Source organism: Perna viridis, chromosome 10, assembly GCF_037379345.1.
Source record: "Perna viridis isolate PV_CMFRI_1.1 ecotype Kerala chromosome 10, ASM3737934v1, whole genome shotgun sequence".
Classification (NCBI taxonomy): domain Eukaryota; kingdom Metazoa; phylum Mollusca; class Bivalvia; order Mytilida; family Mytilidae; genus Perna; species Perna viridis.
The window spans coordinates 24,700,480-24,722,886 of NC_142454.1; the positions used below are offsets into that span (position 1 = coordinate 24,700,480).

The 22,407-nt window shown below is 33.2% G+C and overlaps 1 protein-coding gene and 1 long non-coding RNA gene across 8 annotated transcripts in view; one reads left to right on the plus strand and one right to left on the minus strand.

Annotated features, from left to right (window-relative positions):
- LOC148605079 (uncharacterized) overlaps positions 1–22,407 on the minus strand; it is a 56,320-nt gene that overhangs the window by 27,252 nt on the left and 6,661 nt on the right. For 2 of the 7 annotated variants that reach the window (XM_088548603.1, XM_088548602.1), the window contains 8 exons: positions 20,346–20,423; positions 20,116–20,211; positions 18,859–19,378; positions 17,832–17,866; positions 16,876–17,197; positions 16,200–16,388; positions 15,856–15,932; positions 15,275–15,632 (listed from right to left, as the gene is read on the minus strand). In XM_088548603.1, the coding sequence (XP_088404729.1) occupies positions 15,275–15,632; positions 15,856–15,932; positions 16,200–16,388; positions 16,876–17,197; positions 17,832–17,866; positions 18,859–19,378; positions 20,116–20,164 (1,550 nt within the window). In that variant the 5' untranslated portion in view covers positions 20,165–20,211; positions 20,346–20,423. Of the gene's footprint in view, positions 1–15,274; positions 15,633–15,855; positions 15,933–16,199; positions 16,389–16,875; positions 17,198–17,831; positions 17,867–18,858; positions 19,379–20,115; positions 20,212–20,345; positions 20,424–20,929; positions 21,092–22,407 lie in introns of all 7 variants that reach the window. The other 5 variants (XM_088548607.1, XM_088548606.1, XM_088548605.1 and 2 more) reach the window with 3 other exon arrangements.
- Positions 7,605–11,455, plus strand: LOC148605081 (uncharacterized). Its single transcript, XR_015915889.1, has 2 exons — positions 7,605–7,803; positions 8,772–11,455. It is a non-coding gene; the product is annotated as an uncharacterized LOC148605081 (long non-coding RNA).

Consider the following 22,407-nt stretch of genomic DNA (forward strand, 5'->3'; position numbering starts at 1 on the left):
GAAAAAGCAATTCCTAAACAAAATCATGCATACCCATTATATGTTGTTCAAACCTTAATATTGATATAGCAAGACCATCACATCAGACGCCAGCAGTTCTCTTAATATCGCAAAGCTACATGAAACAGAACTTTCCCACCAAAACATATATGCTCACTGTATTTGATACATTTGTAACCAAATCATACATGCTAATCCCATCTTTTTTCGAACTTTATTGATATCGTTGTCATACAATGTGAAATAACACTTTTACACCGAAAACATCACATCTGATATAGACTACCTTTGATTTGGCCATTCCTCATTACAAAATACTTATGTGATTATCCTGTTAGCTTCTGACTTTTCTTCTGTTATTCCTAAAATATTTGAAATAGCACATAGTCATTGCATATTTTTTCCGACCCTGCTGCTGATATGGACATATAACTGAAAAGAGCACGTTCCTACCAAATTCATACATGTTTTTCACATCTGACTTGTACTATGCTCTTAATATAGCCAACCATATCTAAGGTACTTCTACAATTGAGTGACAATGTAAAATAGCACTTTCATACCAAAATTATACTTTTTCATCACATCTGTTTCGTATTGTGCTCTTAATATATCACTACTATATGAACTAGCGCTTTCCTACCCAAACATACAGGATAATCACCTCACATTTCTACCGTACTCTTAATGAAGCCATAATACTTATAATAGCATTTTCCTACTCAAAATATACATGTTTATCTTATTTAACGCGGATTTTTCTATAACTATATTACTTGAAAGGGCAATTCCTAACCAAAATCATGCATACCCATCATATGTTGTTCAAACCCTACTATTACATGTATTAATATAGCAATACCACTTGAAAAAACACTCTCCTCACAAAATTGTACATGCCCATTACATCGAAAGTACACAGTACACATAACGAAACTTATTTTAAATTGCAATATAAGATACATATATACAGAAAGGTCTGAAAATTCCCAACGATGTTAGAACTGTCAAATTTGCGATGCAAATTTTTGGTCGTTCCCTCCGCGGGACTCGAACTTGTACCGCTGTGACATCTATGGCAACACCGCCTGCACAAAGTCCAGCGCCCTAGACCACTCGGCCAGCTAGGCTATATAAAAATATAGCTTTCGCTTGCCGGGTCATTCCTCCACGTAGGATTAATCTAGGGCTGTAACTTAGGACACGATGTATGGTAGTACGGAAACAGTTCATTTAGATGTTATTATGTAGGATAGAGGATCAAATAATGATGCATGTCACAACAAATCAATATTATACAACGTCTCAGAATGTGACGACTCTATTTGCTACACTGCTCCATCGGATCAAATTGATACAGGGAAGATATGTAAACGTATAGAAAGGTCTGAAAAATTCCCAACGATGTTAGAACTGTCAAATTTGCGATGCAAATTTTTGGTCGTTCCCTCCGCGGGACTCGAACTTGTACCGCTGTGACATCTATGGCAACACCGCCTGCACAAAGTCCGGCGCCCTTGATAATCTAGGTTGATTTGATCATTACAATGGTTGTTTATAGATATTTTAGAACATTATCCGATAATTTAATAATGTCTGTGCATCTCCCAATCATTTAAGATTTACCTTAAAGTATTGCCAGTCTATAAACGTTAGATTGTTTGGCAGAAAGTTAATTTAAATTTCCAGGCGTCATATGACATTTATTTCATTCAAACAATTATTCATTTTTTTCTGGTCGAGTTCAAATAACAAGCAATTTTTTTTTTCATATTTTATTTCTATTTAATGCTTTTTTCGCACAACAATATTGTTAGGGAATAGGATAAGGCAATAATACGTTGTTTATATATTTTTCTTGTAAAGGATATAAAATATTACTTGAACGTCATTGTATTTATACTAATGTATAATTTCAAGCGATAACACATGATCCAATTTTCATAATATTAATATTATTTACTGTAACTGTACTTGTTATAAAGTATTGTTTGAAACATATGCATTAACCAATATTATAGGTAAATAATTACTATTTTTTGAAAGACAATTTGACCTATGTGTAACGCGCTTCATATAATAATCATAGTTTGAGCAAGTGCACTGTCGTGGCACAAGTTTCTGAGGTTAGTTCAAGTGATCTCATTTTAACATGAACTTTGCAGTTACAGATATAGTGGACTTAACAATATAAGATGTTCCATTATTACCTAGGGGAAGGGAGGGAGTGTTTTTTGCTTTTTTGCAAAGGAATTTTACGAATTTTTAATGTGTTCACAATTAATATTACCTGGTCCAATAAGTAATATCGATCAAATCTACAGGATACAATGAAAGACTAACCATAGAAGAAAAAGTCATTTTATTACCAATCAAATAAACAACAATCAGAGATTAATGGAGGTAGGAACAATAGATTTGATAGAATTCAATCATGGACCCAACTCGTTGGTTAAAATGAAATACATATAATGACAGTGATTAAAACATGAAACAGAAAACATTATTTTCTCGCCAACATGTGAAAATGAACACCATCTAAGAAAGGTTATTTGGAAGGCTTTTAAATTACCAGATATTGGGAAAATGAGTCACTCTCCTTTGCATATTTTCAATACAACAAAGATAATTATATCACTTGATTCCAAAGAATATATTTCTTAGAGTTCAAATATAAAACTTGATCCTTGCATTATTTAAAAATATGATTTTTAAATGGTCAAATTCTCAAGTGAATAAATAAATGATTGAAATTGTACACATATCTGTTTTTCAATTGAATAAAATTTCTCTGGTAATAGGTGGTCTTAATATATTAACATCCCTAAAAGTATAATTCACATGATGCGAATGTTACATTTATGTACGCACGGAGGGTAGAACGGACGGACGTGCATTCTTATCACTATATACCTACACTATGATTATTAGATAAAAAACTCTATACACCCGTTGTTTAAACCCATCTTTAGGAATTAAAACTATCCATTCAAAATTATCTAAATAATATATAATTTAATTGACGACTAATTTGGTCAGCTCATCAATTGTTTAACTTAAAATTGTACGCATATGTATACGTTCAGTTCAGAGGTTTCTGATATGATTTGAATAGCTTTAATGATTTAAGCATATCTGTATAAACATTTCGATAAAAGCATATACATGTCACACAAAATGTGTTCGTTTCGTATTGTTACATCACTTAATGCGGTGGTGAACTTGAGAGATATCGCTCAAGTATTTCCTCCTTTTCTACTTTTGACAAGCGGGAGTTTTAGTGTTACCTACTTAATTGCAAGTGGCAGTCAAATAATGTCCTAAGATTTTTTTGCTCGTGTGTTTATCAATAAGTTAGTCTAGTTGACACCCATACATGTAGTTTTAATAAGAAGTGTAAATGCATTTTATTATTTAGATAGCAGTTATATCAAATATTTCAAGTGCAATAAATTTCGATAATTCAGGGTATAGAATACAGTTAGGTTCTAATATGATGAAATCCAAAGAAGTGATATTTCCATCAATTATGCGCCTTTTGTCAATGATTAATCCACATAACAAAAGTTTTAAACAATATATGTCGATGAAACCTCTGCCATGTTCATTTCATTTTATTGTAAACACTATTTTGATAAGTTTTTAGTTAAGAAAGAAAGGCATTATCGCTTTGAGTTGGTTCCTTTAAGAATAACTTCCTTTTTACAATATATGTATAATTTTTTTTCAATCATGTAGGAAGTTGTTTCTTAATTTATATAAACTGACTGTATACGCAGTTACAATAAATACTGAAAATAACATGACGAAATTTGTACCAGGTGCTATCAACGTGAGACACCTATATCAGCCAAGAATCCGGTTGGGTTGATGGTAATTACTGCATGTGATACATAGTTTGATATGTCATGTTTATTATTATATTCAAGTGTGTTCCGTATAGGGGTTCGATATAGATGTGTATGTGATTAAGGTCTAAAGGTGTGATATAAGATAAACGTTATAGGGTGAAAACAGTTACTTGCAATGTTTGTTTAGAAAAGCATATATTTTAATCCAAAGACGAAACGATATCTCAATAAATACGAGTTCGAGCAGCGGACTATATATTCATGAATAATATTTGTATATTTAACATTACATCGTAATATTAGTGTTTCATCATTTACCTCCAACAGGATCAGGCTCAAGATTTTCCAAGCTATTCAATGTTTCAAACACTGGATAAATTGGATGGAAACATATTCACTTTTATTCATAACAGCAAATATCATTGTAGATAAAATTGAAATTCTATGGTTAAGTAACAGACTATCGTATTGCGTTAACAATCAATATCTTCACGGATATCAATAATATTCATTTTTTTGAAGAAAATGATCTTTTTTTTAGAAATCCACGGAATAGTTGAATTGGGTTTGTGATACTCATATTTGTATGTACAGCAAGATGTATGTTTTAAAATGTTGGAACCGACATTTTTCATAAAGAACACAATCATGAAAAAGGATAATGTATAAAACTATAAGTAAAGGAACTTGGGTTTTTGTCATTCTTGTGTGAAACAATAGACTGGCACTCCCTGTAATTTGATGAACAGTTCAACCGGTTCATTCCCATTTGTCTAACTATTGGAAAATTCAGGTACATTGTAATACAGGTAAAAAATAAAAGTTCGATAAATGAGATCAAAGGTAATTAAGAACAAAGGGTTCTTAATTAGAGCCTGTGTTAGATGACTTTTAAAATATGACTACTCTTCAATAAAGCCTCGATATATTTCCGAAAACTACCGTCTGTATTTCTTATATATGAGGCCATTTTAGTTTTGATTTTTGATTTTGATCTTTTTTATCAGTATTATTTTTCCTTTTAATACATGAAAGTAATACTTTTGTATGATGATATTAAGCTGTTTTTATTTGTATATTACGGTAAAGTTGTATATTTTTTTATTTGTTCAGTAACTCCAATGTTGCGATCTTGGTAAAGTTCCGTCTCTTTGTTATATTGTATATTGTTTTTACTCTGGGTTACTATACCTTGTTCAATTCGCAATTGTTAAATATCGCTTTTGTTGTTGGACTGATAGAATAGGCGACAAAATCATCTTGAAAGAGTAATCAAGGGAACCAAGCTTATAGCGGTAATCAAAAGAATGTAATCCAGGGACAAAGACCAGACATGGAAAACGGACACACACAACAAAAAACATAAAGTAACTAAAATCATACATACAAAGTAACTCAGACTCCACTAAAAACTCGGAACATGGACCATGTGCACCGGTAGGGTAAGCGTCCTCTGCTTTTCTAGAAACTCCTGCCAAGTTGCTCATAAAAAGTCTAGTCCGGGGTAGACAAACGAGGAAAGGTAACCTATGACCCGTTGAATAAATCCGTTTTCATTTTGCTGATGGATACATCATAACGATCCATTTCATGATGACGACCCATTAAACTTCTGTAGTGATGACTTCAATCCTGTAACAACATAACCCTGTTCCAGAAGCCTATTTGTTAGACTTCTAGAGCGATACAAAAAGTCTGCGTAGCTTCGGCAAGCTCTGGGATAACGTATGAGTTGTAATATGAGCACTCTATACGCAGGTGCTAAAGGGATGTTGCCACAGACGAAAGGAAAGTTGATAATTCTGAATGAAAAGTCATCACGTTTGTCGTAAAGTTTGGTCAATAGTTTTCATTTACCATCGATTTCTAAGTGTAGGTCAAGATATGAGGCTGACTTCACAATGTCTGTATCCTTTATCTCAAGTTCTTTTGGGTAGATGCGATGTATCAAATCCCCGAACTTAGGATTGTTTACAGATAATACGTCATCTATATAGCGGAAACTGAAATTGAAGGATCTAGCCAAACGATATTCTTTCTTTCTGATCAAATCAGCTATAATGTCATCCACAGCAGTAAAGAAACAGGTCAGCAAGTAAAGGAGCACAATGTGTTCCCATTGGATTGCCGACAGTTTGTTGAAAAACACGTCCACCACACTGGACAAATATGTTGTCGATTAAAAATTACAGCATTTTGTAAACATCTTTCTCTGTATATTTGGAAGATGATTTGGAATTATTTCTTACAAAGTATGAGGAATCTCTACCAAGAACTATATATTTGTATCTAGATGTACCATCTCTTTTGGGAAAACAATTTTAACTGAGTATGGGGAATATAAGTATAAAGTGTTGAAAAATCATAGGTTTTAATGCTATTATATTCAGATAATAGTCTTGAACTGATTGTCTCCAAATGATCTTTCGAATTTTGCAGGATCCACATTGAATTAATACCACTACGGGAGTAACAAGTATTGTGGTAGGACTTCAGACCCTGTTTGACAGTTGTGAGTATAGAAGTTAAAAGTTTTGAAAGAGGTTTGGTGGTACATTTTGCAGATCCAGCTATGAAACGTTGTTTGTATGGATTCTTGTGAAGTTTAGGAATCCAGTACATAGACGGTAAATCACAATCATTTATAGTTTCCCACAATCACTTCTTTGGAGCCAGTGGTAGCAGTATAGGTCTTATCGCTGATATTATTGTCTACGTCAACCTCTGATAATAAACATTGGATATAAAACGTTTTGCAGAGAAAAACAATGTTGTTTGGGGCTTTGTCTGTTGGTACGACAACATATTTATCATGTATAGTAGACAATGTTTTTGCTACATTAGGGTCTTTGAAAACTGATGTAGCCTTGGCACTCATTGACCTACTTAAAACTTTCATTCGTTTCAAAATTAAAGACCTCAACGCCTTTAACCACTCTGACAGAGAATCAATGTCTTCTCGTTTCATCCATTTTCTTGCATAGTCCTCGACGGCATCCATAAGAACTTTAAAGTTATAATTCCAAATTATGGAGCGTGTTTCACGGTACTTGGGACCTTTAGAAAGGATATTACGTAAAGATTCGTTTTCGATAATGGTTAAATCTCCCGTAACGACGTGACCAGAAGGACTATATTTGAATGGAGAGCTTTTGCAAGAACAGTTAGGTGGTTTAGCCTTGAAGTCCTCAATCTCGAGGTGCTACAATAGCCTTTTATAATTGAAAATTTTGGATGAAATGGATGAAGTATAGGTATATGACATAATTGGTATGGATTTGTCTTTGAAATATGGGGGAATATTGTTGGTAACGTTTTTGTGATGGAGGATGTCAGCCAAATTAATTCACACAAACTGGTTTAAAGAGTCTGTGGAAACCAATATCCAAAATGATGGCAACAAGTCTGTATAATGATGAGGTGGGGACAGAAATAGGAGTGTCAAGACTTGTTTTGTAAAGGGAGTGTAGTAGAGTGAAAGGTATAGAATAAAGTTTGGTTCTAATGTGATGAAGTCCAAGAGGTTTTTGTATAAAAGGAAGGAGACCATCTATGGAGACATCATGTAACTTAGGTGACGTATAGTGGCGATGGCCATGACTCCTTTCCCGCCTTGGAATTTTGTCAAATAAATTCATCACATTCATGCTATTGTTATATATTGAAAGGTTCAATCCATGTCCATGTTGGGCTTTCTGTGACTCATTACTTTGAACGTAATAAAATAATACAGGTGAATATGAGCGTTTTAAATGACAATTATGTAATCATAAACGACCACTCAATGGCGTAAAAACTTGAAGTACACATCTAAGTTGTGAGCAGTTTAAATGTTGACCGAATTGTTTATTTTTAGACGTTGTCTACAGCGCACACTTTCTCATGACATTGAATTGATGTGTAATTAGTTTCAATCAATACATTATGTGTCTGAAGAGCCTCAAACTATAAGGTAAGTATTAAGTTATGTTTAAATATGCATGCTAAAAAGGAACACAATCAAAAGCTATTTTGTGTAAATATGTTAAGATCGATATTTTACAATGCAATACAACGGATTATAAGGCGAGACTTGTTTATAACGTCTCACACATATATATAATAGCAGTGATTCGGCAGTGAAATAAACTTAAACGAGTTGTATGTGACTCATATCACAATGTTAATTCATCACCTCAATGTTTTGATTGTTATATTAATTAATTATCATATTAACAAGAAAATTGCATTAGTGTTATATTTCCTTCGAAAAGAAAAGAAAACACATAATTTGAGTATGGTATGATCAATGGTTTCCAACAATAAAGGGAGGACCTTGGGGCCTTTAAAATGTGTGAAGGATTCCGATGTATATTGTTGATTTGGTATACACAGCACCTGATATGAACACATCAAATATGAAGGGATACATGTATTAGGGATAACAAATTGAACAAAGTGGACAAGACAGCCGGAAATGGGCCAATGAATAGATCAGAAACATAATGTCAGTATACAGTACTTACATTGACTTGCCTCTAAATAAAAAAAAACGCATTTCAATAACGGTTAAAATCACATTATGTAATTCGTGATTACTTTGTATGGGATGATGGCAAGTAAATAGGGAGGGGGTAAAATTGGTCAAAAAGAAAACGCCCATGGGGATGAAGCAAATGCGATGTAAACATAATGGTTATTGTAAATTGCAGTAGTGCATGTACATTAATAGTATAAATGTCACGACAAGTTTTGTCATGTTTTTAGTAGAGATGATACAGTTATCCTTGAATATATTGCAACTCAGATATGTGGTTGATTCCAATGAAATGCATAAGCAAAACAAGGCATCAACTTTTCACTGAAACATTACCGATGGATATACTTCATTACACGTGATAATTCTTAATCACTATAACTAATTTATCACTTTCATTACAGATATATTGAATCTTTATTGAGCACTTTGAGTTACAGATAATCCAACTTGTAGTAAATACCAAATCCGAAATTGTGATAATTAGTAGTTTTTGTAGTGGACAAATCACAAAGACACTGCAGAAAGGTAAAGCCACAATTTAAAACTATTCACTCCTTCAGTACAAGAATCGTACAAAAATATTACTAGAAGTGCTTTATGAAAATGTTTGTTTTGTATTCAGAAACAATACAATTGGTATCTTTACAGAGCAGCAACGTATACATTATCGGTACTTAAACGGTCTTCACCTATGCTTGTTTCCGGATAGCATTAGGTGCTATTTGAAGATTATTATTCCTTAATTATTTTAAGACAATCTGGAGAAAGAGAAGTCAAGGAAACCAAGGTTATATCGGTAATCAAAAGAATGCTATCCAGCGACAAAGACCAGACATGCAAAACAGACATACACAACACAGAACATAGTAACTAAAATCATACATACAAAGTAAAAAAAGCAAATGAGCAACTCGGACTCCACTAAAACTGGGCGCATGGACCATGTGCACCGATAGGGTAAGCGTCCTCTGCGTTTCTAGAAACACCCGCCGAGTAACTCATAAAAAGTCAAGTCCGGGGTAGACAAACAGGGGAAGGAAAACTATGACCCGTTGAATAGATCAGTTTTCATGGTGCAGGTAGATACACCATAGCGAACCACGAGTTCATGATGACGACCATAAAATTTCTGTAGTGATGACTTCAATCTTGTAGCAACATAAACCTCTTCTAGAAGCATATTTGTTAGAGTTCTAGCGCGATACAAAAAAGTCCGCGTAGTTTCGGCAAGCTCTTGGATAACGTATGAGTTGTAATATGAGCACTTTATACACAGATGCTAAAGGGATGTTGCCACAGATGAAAGGAAAGATGACAATTTTGAATGAAAAGTCATCACGTTTGTCGTAAAGTTTGGTCAATAGTTTTCCTTTACAATATAATTCTAAGTGTAGGTCAAGATTTGAGGCTGACTTCACAGTGTCTGTAGTATCCTTTATCTGAAGTTATTTTGGATAGATGCGATGTATCAAATTCCCGAAATTAGGATTGTTTAAAGATAATAAGTCATCTATATAGCGGAAATTAAAGGATCTAGCTAAACGATATGCTTTCTTTCGGATCAGATCAGCAATAAAGTGAGCCTCATAAGAGTGAAGGGAAAGGTCAGCAAGTAAGGGAGCACAATTTGTTCCCATTGGAATGCCTACCGTTTGTTTGAAAACACGTCCACCACACTGGACAAATACGCTGTCGATTAAAATTCTAATAGAGAAAAAAAGTATAATGCTAATCAATAAAATCAATTATATTCATATAATCATAATCTAATCAGAATCTTTGTGACAGTTTATTTTTACGAACAACCAAGTATTGTCCTAAAATTTATGTAATGGAGGAATTTAATTTTCATAGATGGCAGGCATGTACCATGCACATAAGCTTCAAATGTTATTTTTCATGTGTTTGTTTTATTGCTTCAAGACTTAAATGAAGTTGGCTTCTTGAACTTTATAAATTTAAGCATTGACCTGTTTAAATGATTCACTCGTGAGTGTCATATTTGGGAAATTAAGATTATCAGGAAGTTTATATCAAAGAGTAATATTCTAGTCAAGTGGAAGTAACAAACCCATACACCTGTAAATTCATTGTCAATATTCATTGAACACTTTACTTTCCAGCAGATTTATTTCATATTGCTATTGTGAATATTTAATGACAAATTTGAAAGGTAAGGATTTTATACCTTTTTTGACGACTTTCGTGATCTTATAGTGTCGTACGATATAATGTAAGAAACTCTATCAGAGACAGTTGATACATTGGGCTCACTTAGAATGCAGAAAAGAACATAGTTAAGGTATTTAGTATATATTTTCTTATTATCTCAATCAGGTTGCGTTTACAGGTTCTCGTTAAATTTGTTCAAAGGTTAACGAATCACCCCCAATATTATATGCTATTCATTTTCAAAATTATTCTACCGAAATATATCTGTTCTAGCCAAGATTGTAATCAAGCTTATATTTGCGAACTTTTTATTTTCAAGCACAACAAATAATGGCCGCGAACAATTCTGCATAATAACTATATAAAAATGTAGGTACTTTAAATGCAAATATATGCTCTGAAAAAACAATTCATGCAAATACTGTTCCTGAAGAAATCATTTTAATCAATGGACTATTGACTTAGAATATTAATTTGCGAATACTTGCCATAATAAATACATAAAACTTCCGCATTTGAAAGGTCACATAACTGAAAGTCATACATCAAATGGCAAAAACAATGGATGGATATGACTTTAGATTTTCCTTAGCTCATAAGGTAGTAACCAAGGGTCATTTCAAGTAAATTATCCGAAATAATGATTGATTGTTGGTGTGTAACGTCCGAGCAGCAATATTTTAACTATGTCCAGACAATCCGATTTAAAGGAGTAAAAAAAATAATCATGGTTGATATTTCTATCAACTATGATAATTATTTTTTGTATTTTCTATATTTTAAAAAAATACATGCATATCTGCTTTTCTTATGTTCATATTCAGTTTTTCCAGTTTTTATATCACACGTTTTTTGAGATAAGTGACTCAATGCACTGTTTATTTCTACCTGTGATTGTCAGAAATGTATTAAACGATCATTCATTATCTTAACACGTTAACTTTATAACAAAATTTTATGATTCTGTTTTACAAGTGTGAATTCTGATGCCAGGTATCGGTAATGTATTTTTTTTCCAGTTTCGATACCTGGCCATCTGCATCATATGTAAGAAATGAAATATATATAATTGTTATTCCAACAATGTGCATTACATCGAGTTTATTACAAATCAGTGGTTAATGTTTTGGTCAAGGGGAAGTAACAAGTAAATAGTTGAGTTGTCAATTTTCAATGATAATTTTTTTTATTCAATATCTAAATTATGACTTTCTTGGTTTAAAGTAAGTTCAGAAATCAATAATATACTAGGACATAAACAGTTTGTACAAGGAAAATTAAGATGCTCTTGGAATACTTAATCGAAAATGTTATCCCGAATATTATTGACTCTTCTCAATCTATACAACGAGATTAGTTCTTTCGCACACCTTTTATCAACTCTTTTTTTATTCAATTGCTCTATTACATATGTGTTAAACAATGTGATAAAATCAAGGTAGTATAATGCAGTACAACTGTTTACAAACAATGGGTCAGGGTTCAAATCCCTGCAAAAGAGAAATGGTACATTATTTAAACATTTTGAGCATCTATCCTACATTCAATCATTAAAATGAATATTGATATGAAAAACAAATTCATTTTAGTACGTCAAATTGTTAAAGATGAGAATCAATTCAATACAAAATGTATACGAATTTTATACATGTACTACAATTTTCACAAAAATCATATCATATAGTCACAATTAGACGAAACAACGTAAATATAAATATTATAAAAAAAAGAAGTTAGGGTGCGGTTTGCTCTGTAAAATAATTTGAAGTTCGAAACAGGTTGTTCATATTTTGTTTGTAAAAGATATGTAATATGATTGGAAGGTCATTGTACTTATCCTAATGTAAGTTTTGAAGCGATAACACATTATTCTAGTTGTGAAATTAAGGAAAGCTAAAGGCATTTTTTTTTAATAAATTTAGTGGAGTCCTTAAGTAATACAAGATATCATTACTATATATATTTAGAGGAGTCTTGAATTAATACGATATATATATATATATATATATATATATATATATATAACCCTAAAATGGTACAAGTCATCATGCAAAACCAATATACCAAATGTTTACAGATTCCCTCATATAGAAGCTGACAAATCTGTTTAGAAAAATGTCCATTACGTACCGCCTGAAAAATTACCAAAGTTGATCGAAGAACAGGAAGTAAATGAGCAAGAAACCTGAAAAGGGAAGACATGGTAAAAGTCATCATGAAAAAGTTATGAGCTCATTATCTAAGCATCAGCTTCCATAGAAGCTGCGAAACCTGTTACGAAAAATGTAACAAAAGGACGATAAGGTGATTGCGATATAGCCCCTAAACAATTCAAAGATTACCCTTAGTTTCATTTAAGTAGGTCCATATGGGATCAATCTTTGATATTATGATAACATCAGTGAACACTTGCAGTGTTAATAATACAATTACATAGACCTTTTTGGGCCCTTCATGAAATAGTTGCAGTACAACCCTCTCCCCTTAATCATCCAGACCTTCCTTTGGTGGTGTAGCACCTTATGATACAATTTAAAATTTTTAAAAAGATCAGTTTAATTCAGGACCCCTAATTCCATTCCAACTCTCTTTTTGTGGACTGACACATTGTGGTAAAACAGAACCGTTCTTATTTACTCATGTTACTGTCCGTCAAAACATTAAAAAATGCATCTATTTTGCACCTTTTAGGCTCCTCATTCCAAAACAAACTATATGTCATAAACCTAAAATCAATCTACGCCTTCCTTTGGTTGTATGGCACCTTGTCGTTCAATGTAAAATCTATTTACTTGAGGTAGTTATTGTCCAGATAATATCAGGAACTCATCAAGTTGTTTTTATGGACAGTAGTTATGATTTGATAGAAGAGTATAGTAATTTTCAAGATAAAGACGATTTAGAAACAGTTGTTACCTCTTTTGTCACCAAATTTATTAATCAAGCCAAAAATGATATTGATGTAAAGTTCAGTGAGAAAAGAAACAAACAAACAAAAGTTACCGAGGAACCCACTGCTGAAAATGAAAAGCTGAGAGAGTCAATGGCAGAACAAAATAAAACTATTGGGTAACTTAAAATAGAAGTTGCTAGTAACAAAACTACAGACACACTTTGGATGGCTTAATACAATCAGCAGTATAGCAGACAATTTAATGTTAAAGTAATGAACTACAAAGAAAATCCAACTGAAAGCACTAACGACTTGTTTATTAATGAGATAGCCTAGTACAATATAATGAAAGAAAGAAAGGAGCCTACCACTGGAAAAGACCTTTAACTTAGTTGATGATGTTAAAAGCATAATATGAATTTGATTTCTTAACATAGAGATGAGAAAGGTTGTGGACAGTGCATGGCACTTTAGTTGTGCAGTTTATACAAAGATTTAGTCACCGGGAAAACGCATGATATTTGATATTTTCAAAATGGCTGCCTTAGGTCACAATCCGGGACATTGCATTATCTCAACAACATGAATAGCTACAAATCTGAAAATAGGTCTGTTAAAAAAGATGAATAGGCATAACAATACAATATTAAAATAGGCAACTTACACAGTTGCCCGGGGCGACATTCGCTATTGCTCGCAATGGCAATTCTAGTTAAATCGTCGAACACGAAGTCGAAGGCGGTGACTTATTTTTTTTTTTACTGTGTTTTTTCTTATTATTATTATTATTTTAATTCTCCTGTCATAAAAATTGTAGAAAGTGTCAGCCCTTTTTCTCAAAAGTGGCTGGTTCGATTGAGATGAAACTTTCCAGGAAGTTAGAACTACTCTTCAAAGGGTGCAGAACTTCAAAAAATAAATTTCCAGCTGCCGCCATTTTTTCAAAATGCCCGCCCGAATAAAGGTACCAATTTTTTACACCGGAAATTGGAACATCGAATATCTAAAAACTGTTGATCAGACTTTGAACAAACTTGGTATATATATTCAGCTCAGTGGACCAAACAAAATTCTGAAAAAAAAATGGCGGTTGAAAATTTTAATTTGTCCGATTTTGATTAAAAATTTAAAATCTAGGTTCTTAAATTCGTCCCGGTTAAAAATCTGCCGCTCAATCGATAATTTGAACTACGTATCGACCACAATTTTCAAATGGCCGCCACCGCCCTAAAAAATCAAAGTTGTTCGGTTTCGATTATATCCAGCTTCTTTACGCAGCCCCCATTAGTAATAAAGAGATTAATTGACGACATCGTTCTCAAAAGACAGACAAGATAAAGGGGGGAACTTCAAGACGTTTCGAGGAAACATAAATTTTAGCTTTACATTTCTTTTATTTTTAACAAAACACAACATGTTGAAAAATAGTTTAAATGTCTTAAAATTAAGAGAAATTTAATTTGGTTTCGTTCCAATAAAAATTTTGAAATGTACATGTACCGATTACACATTGTTTTACATTTCAAACCTGTGATCAGGTTGGTCATCGATCATTGGTTATCGATCTGTCAGCGATCATGCAGTCAGCGACCATTCACTCAGTGGTCATCCTTAATCATAAAGTTGCGCTGGTCTGTTCAGTGACTGTACCAGAATTTCAAGTACCAAAATTGTACAGCACATGTTAGTTACTATATCAATTATTGGAACGAGTGTTCATTAAATGATCCATTATCGTAAATTCAACCACCTGAATCCCAAATGACAATTTACATGACTAAAAAGGAATCTAAATCTAGAGCGAACCTGAATGCAAAACAAGAGTGTCATAAAACTTACCTTTTCTTAAGTGTGTCCATATCTGTCGATATTTTATGGTCTCTGTATTTCTTCATAGTTTGATGTTTCCTTGCACAAACGTTGCAGAGTGGGTTTTGTTCACCACAGTCAATACAAAAGCTAGATGCGGAGTTTTCTCGCCCTAATGATGTACATATAGCACACGGAATAGCCTCGTTGCTTAGCTCAAAAATGGTGTGGTCCCTATTTTCTTCTTGTACGTTGTGAAATTCTAGGCAAACGTCACACATATTCTCGTCACAGTCTTCACAGTAGTGAATAGCAGCTGATATTTTTTCATCATACTCACATGGTTCACACAATGGATAATCTTTTGTTTCGGTAGGTGCCTGTGGATCTACAACAAAACATGATAATAATATTTGTCCAGCAAATTTACGCATAATGACATTTTAATATGATAACAATATCACTTCCATGTCATATTATAATAATTATTTGACGAAAGTGTTGACGCTTTCCCTGAAAACTTTTGAATGGTACTTTAAATAAAAATGAAAAAAATAAGTTACCAAGATTTGACTATTTAAGATTATGGATTGTTTACAGATTAAAATTACCCTCGAATCTTTTAATTACGGGCTGTCCATATTCCTTCTGGTCCTCGCTTTCATTCGATTTTCTTGAGGTGGTTGACCTTAAAGTTATAATGAAATGTATTACGCATAACTGTTTTATTTGGTTTATTTTATATAAGAAATTGAATTGAATATAATTACTTATAAATTTGAATATATAAAGGAAAACTCATTATTATAGTTTTCTTTTTTAATTTGCAAATACCGGGATTTAGGGAATTTTTTGTTTGAGTGTATTTCAAGTCTGTCATACAGGTGAACAATCATTTTGCTCTAATTTTTTTTGTTTTGTTTTGTTTTGACAAAAAAATTTCAAAAACATCTACCTTATAAGGTGTGCCGTCATATCATCCGACAGCTCATGATTCCTGGTCATTTTCATTGCCTTGTGGTCCTCAGCACATACATCGCAAATAGGGACATTACAATCTTTACAACACACAGAGGCATCACCTTCGCAGTTGTCACATTTAATAGATTTGCCATGCGTTCGTAACTCAGTCAAAGTATGTAGCCTATTGAAATATTCAGATGTTGCATTTTAGATCTAAATTAAATTTCTAATTATTTTAGATATGGAGTAAGTCTAGAAAACCATACGGCAAAGATAAAACTAGAACGAGAAAAAAATATCAAATTGTAGAAATCGAGTATACTTATCACTGGATAAGACTACACAAAAGTACAAACATTTAAGCAAAACAAAAATACAATATTAAAGAGTATATTAGTTATATTTAAATGGACGTAACTGTATTGTGATTCATCGCCATCTTTAACGGTGGCAAATATCCGTTTCATGTAACTGGCTCCACTTATGCGTTTTAAGTAAACTCAAAGTGCAATTGTCAATCAACGATTATTGCATCCATTACAGTAATCTCCTACGTTTGCAATACAAAATAAGACTTAAATCTTGTGAAAGGAATATGAATCATATGCCATTTTATACATAATTTTTTTTTATTGAAATTAATAATCTATGTAAATTGTCTTACAAACCTGTTTTTCCTCGGCACCAAATGTGCGTCTTTACAGATCTGACAGAGATATTCATCGCATTCTTCACACTTGTGAGTAGCATCGCGTTCTTTTTTGTTGTATTTACAAGGCTCGCACATCATTACCTGTGTAACTGTTTTAAGCATATTTTGAATTTCTTCTAGAATATGATTGGCAGAGAATTTCATTGACAGATGTTTCGTTGTACAGGTTGTACACATCAGTTCTGTACATTCCTTACAGAACTTTACCGCCGCTGTATCTTTTACTTTGAACTTGCATGGTTCGCATCGCGGGACTTCAATTGAAACATCAGAGTCTCCTGAATTAAAGATACACTGTGAAAATTCGTTTATTTCTTGATACCAATTATTGTGGTTTAGGGGTAAATAGTCCGTATATTTTTCAATTCGTGGATTTAAAACTGCAACATACAGATGCATGGGAGTTTTTCTTTTTGTTGCTTTACAAAAATTGATACCCCACAAATTATGCATCTTTCGCAGAAGTAGATATTAAGTGAGTATAAATGCAAATATTACCTCAATTTTATATTCATCTGCACCCTACGTCATAATCATTATTCAACTATGTTTTGTATAAATGATTTTTTTGAAAGGCCATTCTCTGACAAAACTAATACTAATATAATTTTAAATGCTTAAAACTGTTTTGTTATAAAGTCAAATACATGTAGATACGTTGTATTAAGCATATGAACATCAAGTCCTTAGCGAATTTAAATATGTTTAGTGCTTGTTTCTAAAATGTTGCAACTATTAGAATTCAAATTTAATAAAAGTGTTCAAAAGCAATGTACTCATTTACATTGCATTATGATTCTAATTTAAAGTAAGCTACTTTTTTTGCGATAAACAGACACCTCTCTCCGAATAAAAGACTGTTTCCTCTCTTATAAGGGTAAAGACTACATAAACAGTGAAAACAATAGTTACCCTCCTCTTCAGATCCTTTTCTATCATGTGAATTTCTGTAAAGCAATTTAAGATATGATTACGTCGTGTTTTATAACAAATAAGCAACTTCATGGATGTTTTGATATTTACTAAATAATACACCGCCCATTCTGTCAGACTTAATTTGAAAATCTACACAAATTTAAAAACTTGGAATTAAAGGAACAACTAATACACCTTCTTCAAGACTGAATTTGTACATAGACTATCAAGACATTTAAAATCGAAACTTTATGACAAACGTAATTATTTTCAGTTTTCAATATTGTAAAAACCCTCTTTTCAAGGGGAATGTGCCAGCATCTCCACTGTATGAAGTATATATTTGAAAGTTGCCCTGTTATTGTCGAGCCTGTGATCTGTACCCTGACTCTTTGTAGAACACCGCCTCTATGATCTCTGGGTACATGGCCTGCTCACCTCGAGTGCGAGAGGTTGTGGGTATGATCCCTGGCCGGGTCAGGTCAGGAGTTCTAAATTGTTACTGAATTATCTTCCGACAAGCACTTGGTAAAAATAGAGATAGATTTGCAATAGGTTTGCTCAAAGTCCGACTAATGTGTCCTGTTGGGCTGACAGGCCTAAATGTGAGCTACTGTGCTTCCGTGATATAGCTCAATTAAATTCCGGTTCAGCATTTTGGACTAGTTCTTTCTCAACAAGAATAACTGGAGAAGAACTTAAGATATCCAATAAACATGATACATCTTTTCAGAAACAGATAACGAATAAACTACAACATTTATAGTGGTAAACATTTGGTAATGTTGGTAATTTGTAAAAAAAAATCCTCTTGATCTGTTCTGATTATATCATACTACATCACCGAGGGACGGACAGACGGTTGGATGGAAACACACTTCAGTGAAACAGATGAGTTCTACATATTTTGTTACAAAGTGCAAAATAAATGGAATAAAGACCAAAACTCATACTTCAATTTAACTTTAAGTGCTGAACTGACTTGACAAGCATCGTTCTAAAATTATAAATTATATGTACCTACCTTAGTACAAAGGTTGCGGTGTCAAACATTATGTTATGATTTCTCGTCATTTTCATCGCTTTATGTTGATCCGCACAGACAACACAGAGAAGCTCTGGCTCTTCACAGTCTTCGCAGAAACCGGCTGCTGGAACTTTCTTGTCACTCTCTTTACACGGTTCACAAAACAGTTCTTCGCCAATTGGTAGCATGTTGTGGTTTTTGTTCCGTCTTTGAGATAGGTGGGCAGTTTTGCATTCACAGCACGGAAACTCCTCACATTCTTTGCAGGCAAATTTTGCTTCAGACATTCTTTGTTTGTATTGGCATGGATCGCAATGTTTGGATAGATTAATGAATTCTGAAAGTTTCACATCAATGATATCGTGACATTTGGTCGCCTTCTGGGTTTTATGACTCGTTGTACAAACTTCACAGTACTTTTCAGCGCAATTCTTACAATAGGATAAAGCAGGTATGCCTGGTTTTCCGCTATTACTGCATGGCTCACATTCATGTTTAATGTTACTTTCGTCCGTCTCTACATATATAAATATCCAATAAGACGAGACATAATGAAATTTATTTACTTTTCATATGAAATATTTCAGATTTTTTATTAAATAATTTTTGGTTTACTATATTTTCTCTCCTCTGTTTTCTAGAAACACCCGCCGAATTGCTCATCAAAAGTCAAGTCCGGGGTAGACAAACGAGGAAAGGAAAACTATGACCCATTGAATAAATCAGTTTTCATGGTGCAGATGGATACACCATAACGATCCACCGAGTTCATGGTGACGACCATAAAACTTCTGTAGTGATGACTTCAATCTTGTACCATCATAACCCTGTCCCAGAAGCATATTTGTTAGAGTTCTAGCGCGATACAAAAAGTCTGCGTAGTTTCGGCAAGCTCTGGCATAACGTATGAATTGTGATATGAACACTCCATACGCAGGAACCGAAGGAATGTTGCCACAGATGAAAAGAAAGTTGACAATTCTGAATGAAAAGTCATCACGTTTGTCGTAAAGTTTGTTCAATAGTTTTCCTTTACTATCGATTTCTAAGTGTAGGTCAAGATATGAGGCTGACTTCACAGTGTCTGTAGTATCCTTTATCTCAAGTTCTTTTGGGTAGATGCGATGTATCAAATCCCCGAAATTAGGATTGTTTAAAGATAATATGTCATCTATATAGCGGAAACTGAGATTGAAGGATCTAGCCAAACGATAGTCTTTCTTTCTGATCAGATCAGCTAGATGTTTTACTTACCCATCCCAGATTCATCTGTTATTTCTATTTCTTGTGAATCATGGTCCATTTTTATAGATTTGTTTACATTTCAATTCTTTCCAATGTGTAAAGAAGCTGAAAATTTAGAAATACTGACTTAAATTAAAGGTTTTAGACAACGTTCATTGGAATAAATATTCAGTGGTGGGGAGCAGGATTATAAAGCACCTGCTAAAACGGTTGATGTAGGTGATTATTATTTCACTTACCCATTCCCGGTAATTCTGTAATTTCTGTTTCCTGAATATCATCGTCCATTTTCTATTGATTTACACTTCTCTACCTTCCTGTGTGAATTGAAGAGGCAATTTATGAAAATGGACTTTTTTACATATATCACTTTTTTTGTTTGTGTAAATATGTTGACCATAACTGTTGTGTAATGACCAAATAAACTGTCGTTTATTACAATGTCCTGCGATAGAAAGTACCGTGAACAAAACAGATATAGATGCAAATGTATGCAAAATATTGCAGCTTGATCGTAACAATAAACAATTACAACAAACCTGCAATTTAAAAAAAAAAATACAAACAAACAAATCGCAAGGGTGTCTGTCATATTCTGTCATAATTACCGTTGACAAAGAATTTGAATAATGCGTCATTGATTTTTAAGAAAAGTTTCCCAGAAAATAAAAAAAAACGCAATACTTCTCCCAATACATTTTATCATGGACGTGGAAACATGTAGTATCTGTTATATTGATTTTTTTAAATATGTTGTATATGATATAATTTATGTCTTTTATTCTCAAAAAATATGTTTATAAAACGTCCGAATATTACCTACACTGATCGTGAAGGAGGTGGTTAAGACTTTTGTGAATCGTTGATCATGTTTAGCATGCAACTATAAACGACATAATGGCTTCCGGAAGTCAGTAAACCTGTGTTGTTTTACAGCGACAAATTTGATCCAGCACAAGTAGTTCGTCTTAAAACGCCTTTTTTACTACATAACATTAAGTATATTAATATATACAACGTCTCAGAATGTGACGACTCTATTCGCTACACTACTCCATCGGATCAAATTGATACAGGGAAGATAACGTAAACTTATAGAAGGGTCTGAAAAATTCCCAACGAAGTTAGAACTGTCAAATTTGCGAAGCAAATTTTTGGTCGTTACCTCCGCGGGACTCGAACTCGTACCGCTGTGACATCTATGGCAACACCGCCTGCACTAAGTCCAGCGCCCTAGACCACTCGGCCAGCTAGGCTATATTTAGTATCGCTCCATTTCTTTCCGATATGTTTCATCTCGGTAACATTTTAAAAAGGCATAATTGTAAAGTGTCCTTTGCCACATATACCCAGATGGAAACTTACTGGTGTATTCCTGTATGCAGGATGTATTATTTGTTCCTTATGAACACGTACCCGTTCACAAAGACTATTTCCTAACTGTCCGATATAATTTTCGTGGCAACCGGGACATGTGATACAATTAATTAGATTTGTCGTCTTGCAAGTCATATCTGCATTTACTTTAAAACGCGTTCCATCTCTAAATGTTTTTGTTGTGCCTACTTCTAAATATATATAGTTTTTTTTACCGCAAACACCACATCTAGAATCTCCACATGATTTTATCGAAAATTCATTTTGTTGAGATTCAAATCTAGCTCTGGATAGATGCTTCTAAGATTTTTCGGTTGACTCCGACTATAAATTAAATTCCCTTTCTGTACCAATTTTTTCATCAATTCACTTTGATGTAAAAGTGGAAGATTTGATTTGATGGTATTAAATACGTTTGGTAACCTAGGATCGTGTGTACTAACGAACAGTATTGCTTTTGTATCAGTTTAAAAGAATTAATGGCTATTTATAAATCTATATTTAGATTGTTTATTTATACAATTTATTTTTTTACTTTCGTTTCCTATTTTTAACGTCACTATGTTGTTCTATTATAAGGTAACGTCACAAGAACGTTACCAAGTTATTATATGTATTCATTCACCTGAAGATCTGCGCAAGCAGTGAAATTACTTGTGAACTATGTGAAATACAAAATGAAATATCTAGTCGCGTTGGAATTTTATTCGACAACTATATATATATATATATATATATATATATATATATATATATATATATATATATATATATATATATATATGAACTGTCCCGTACTACCATACATTGTGTACTAAGTTACAGCCCTAGATTAATCCTACGAGGAGAAATGACCAGGCCAGCGAAAGCTATATTTTATATAGCCTAGCTGGTCGAGTGGTCTAGGGCGCTGGGCTTTGTGCA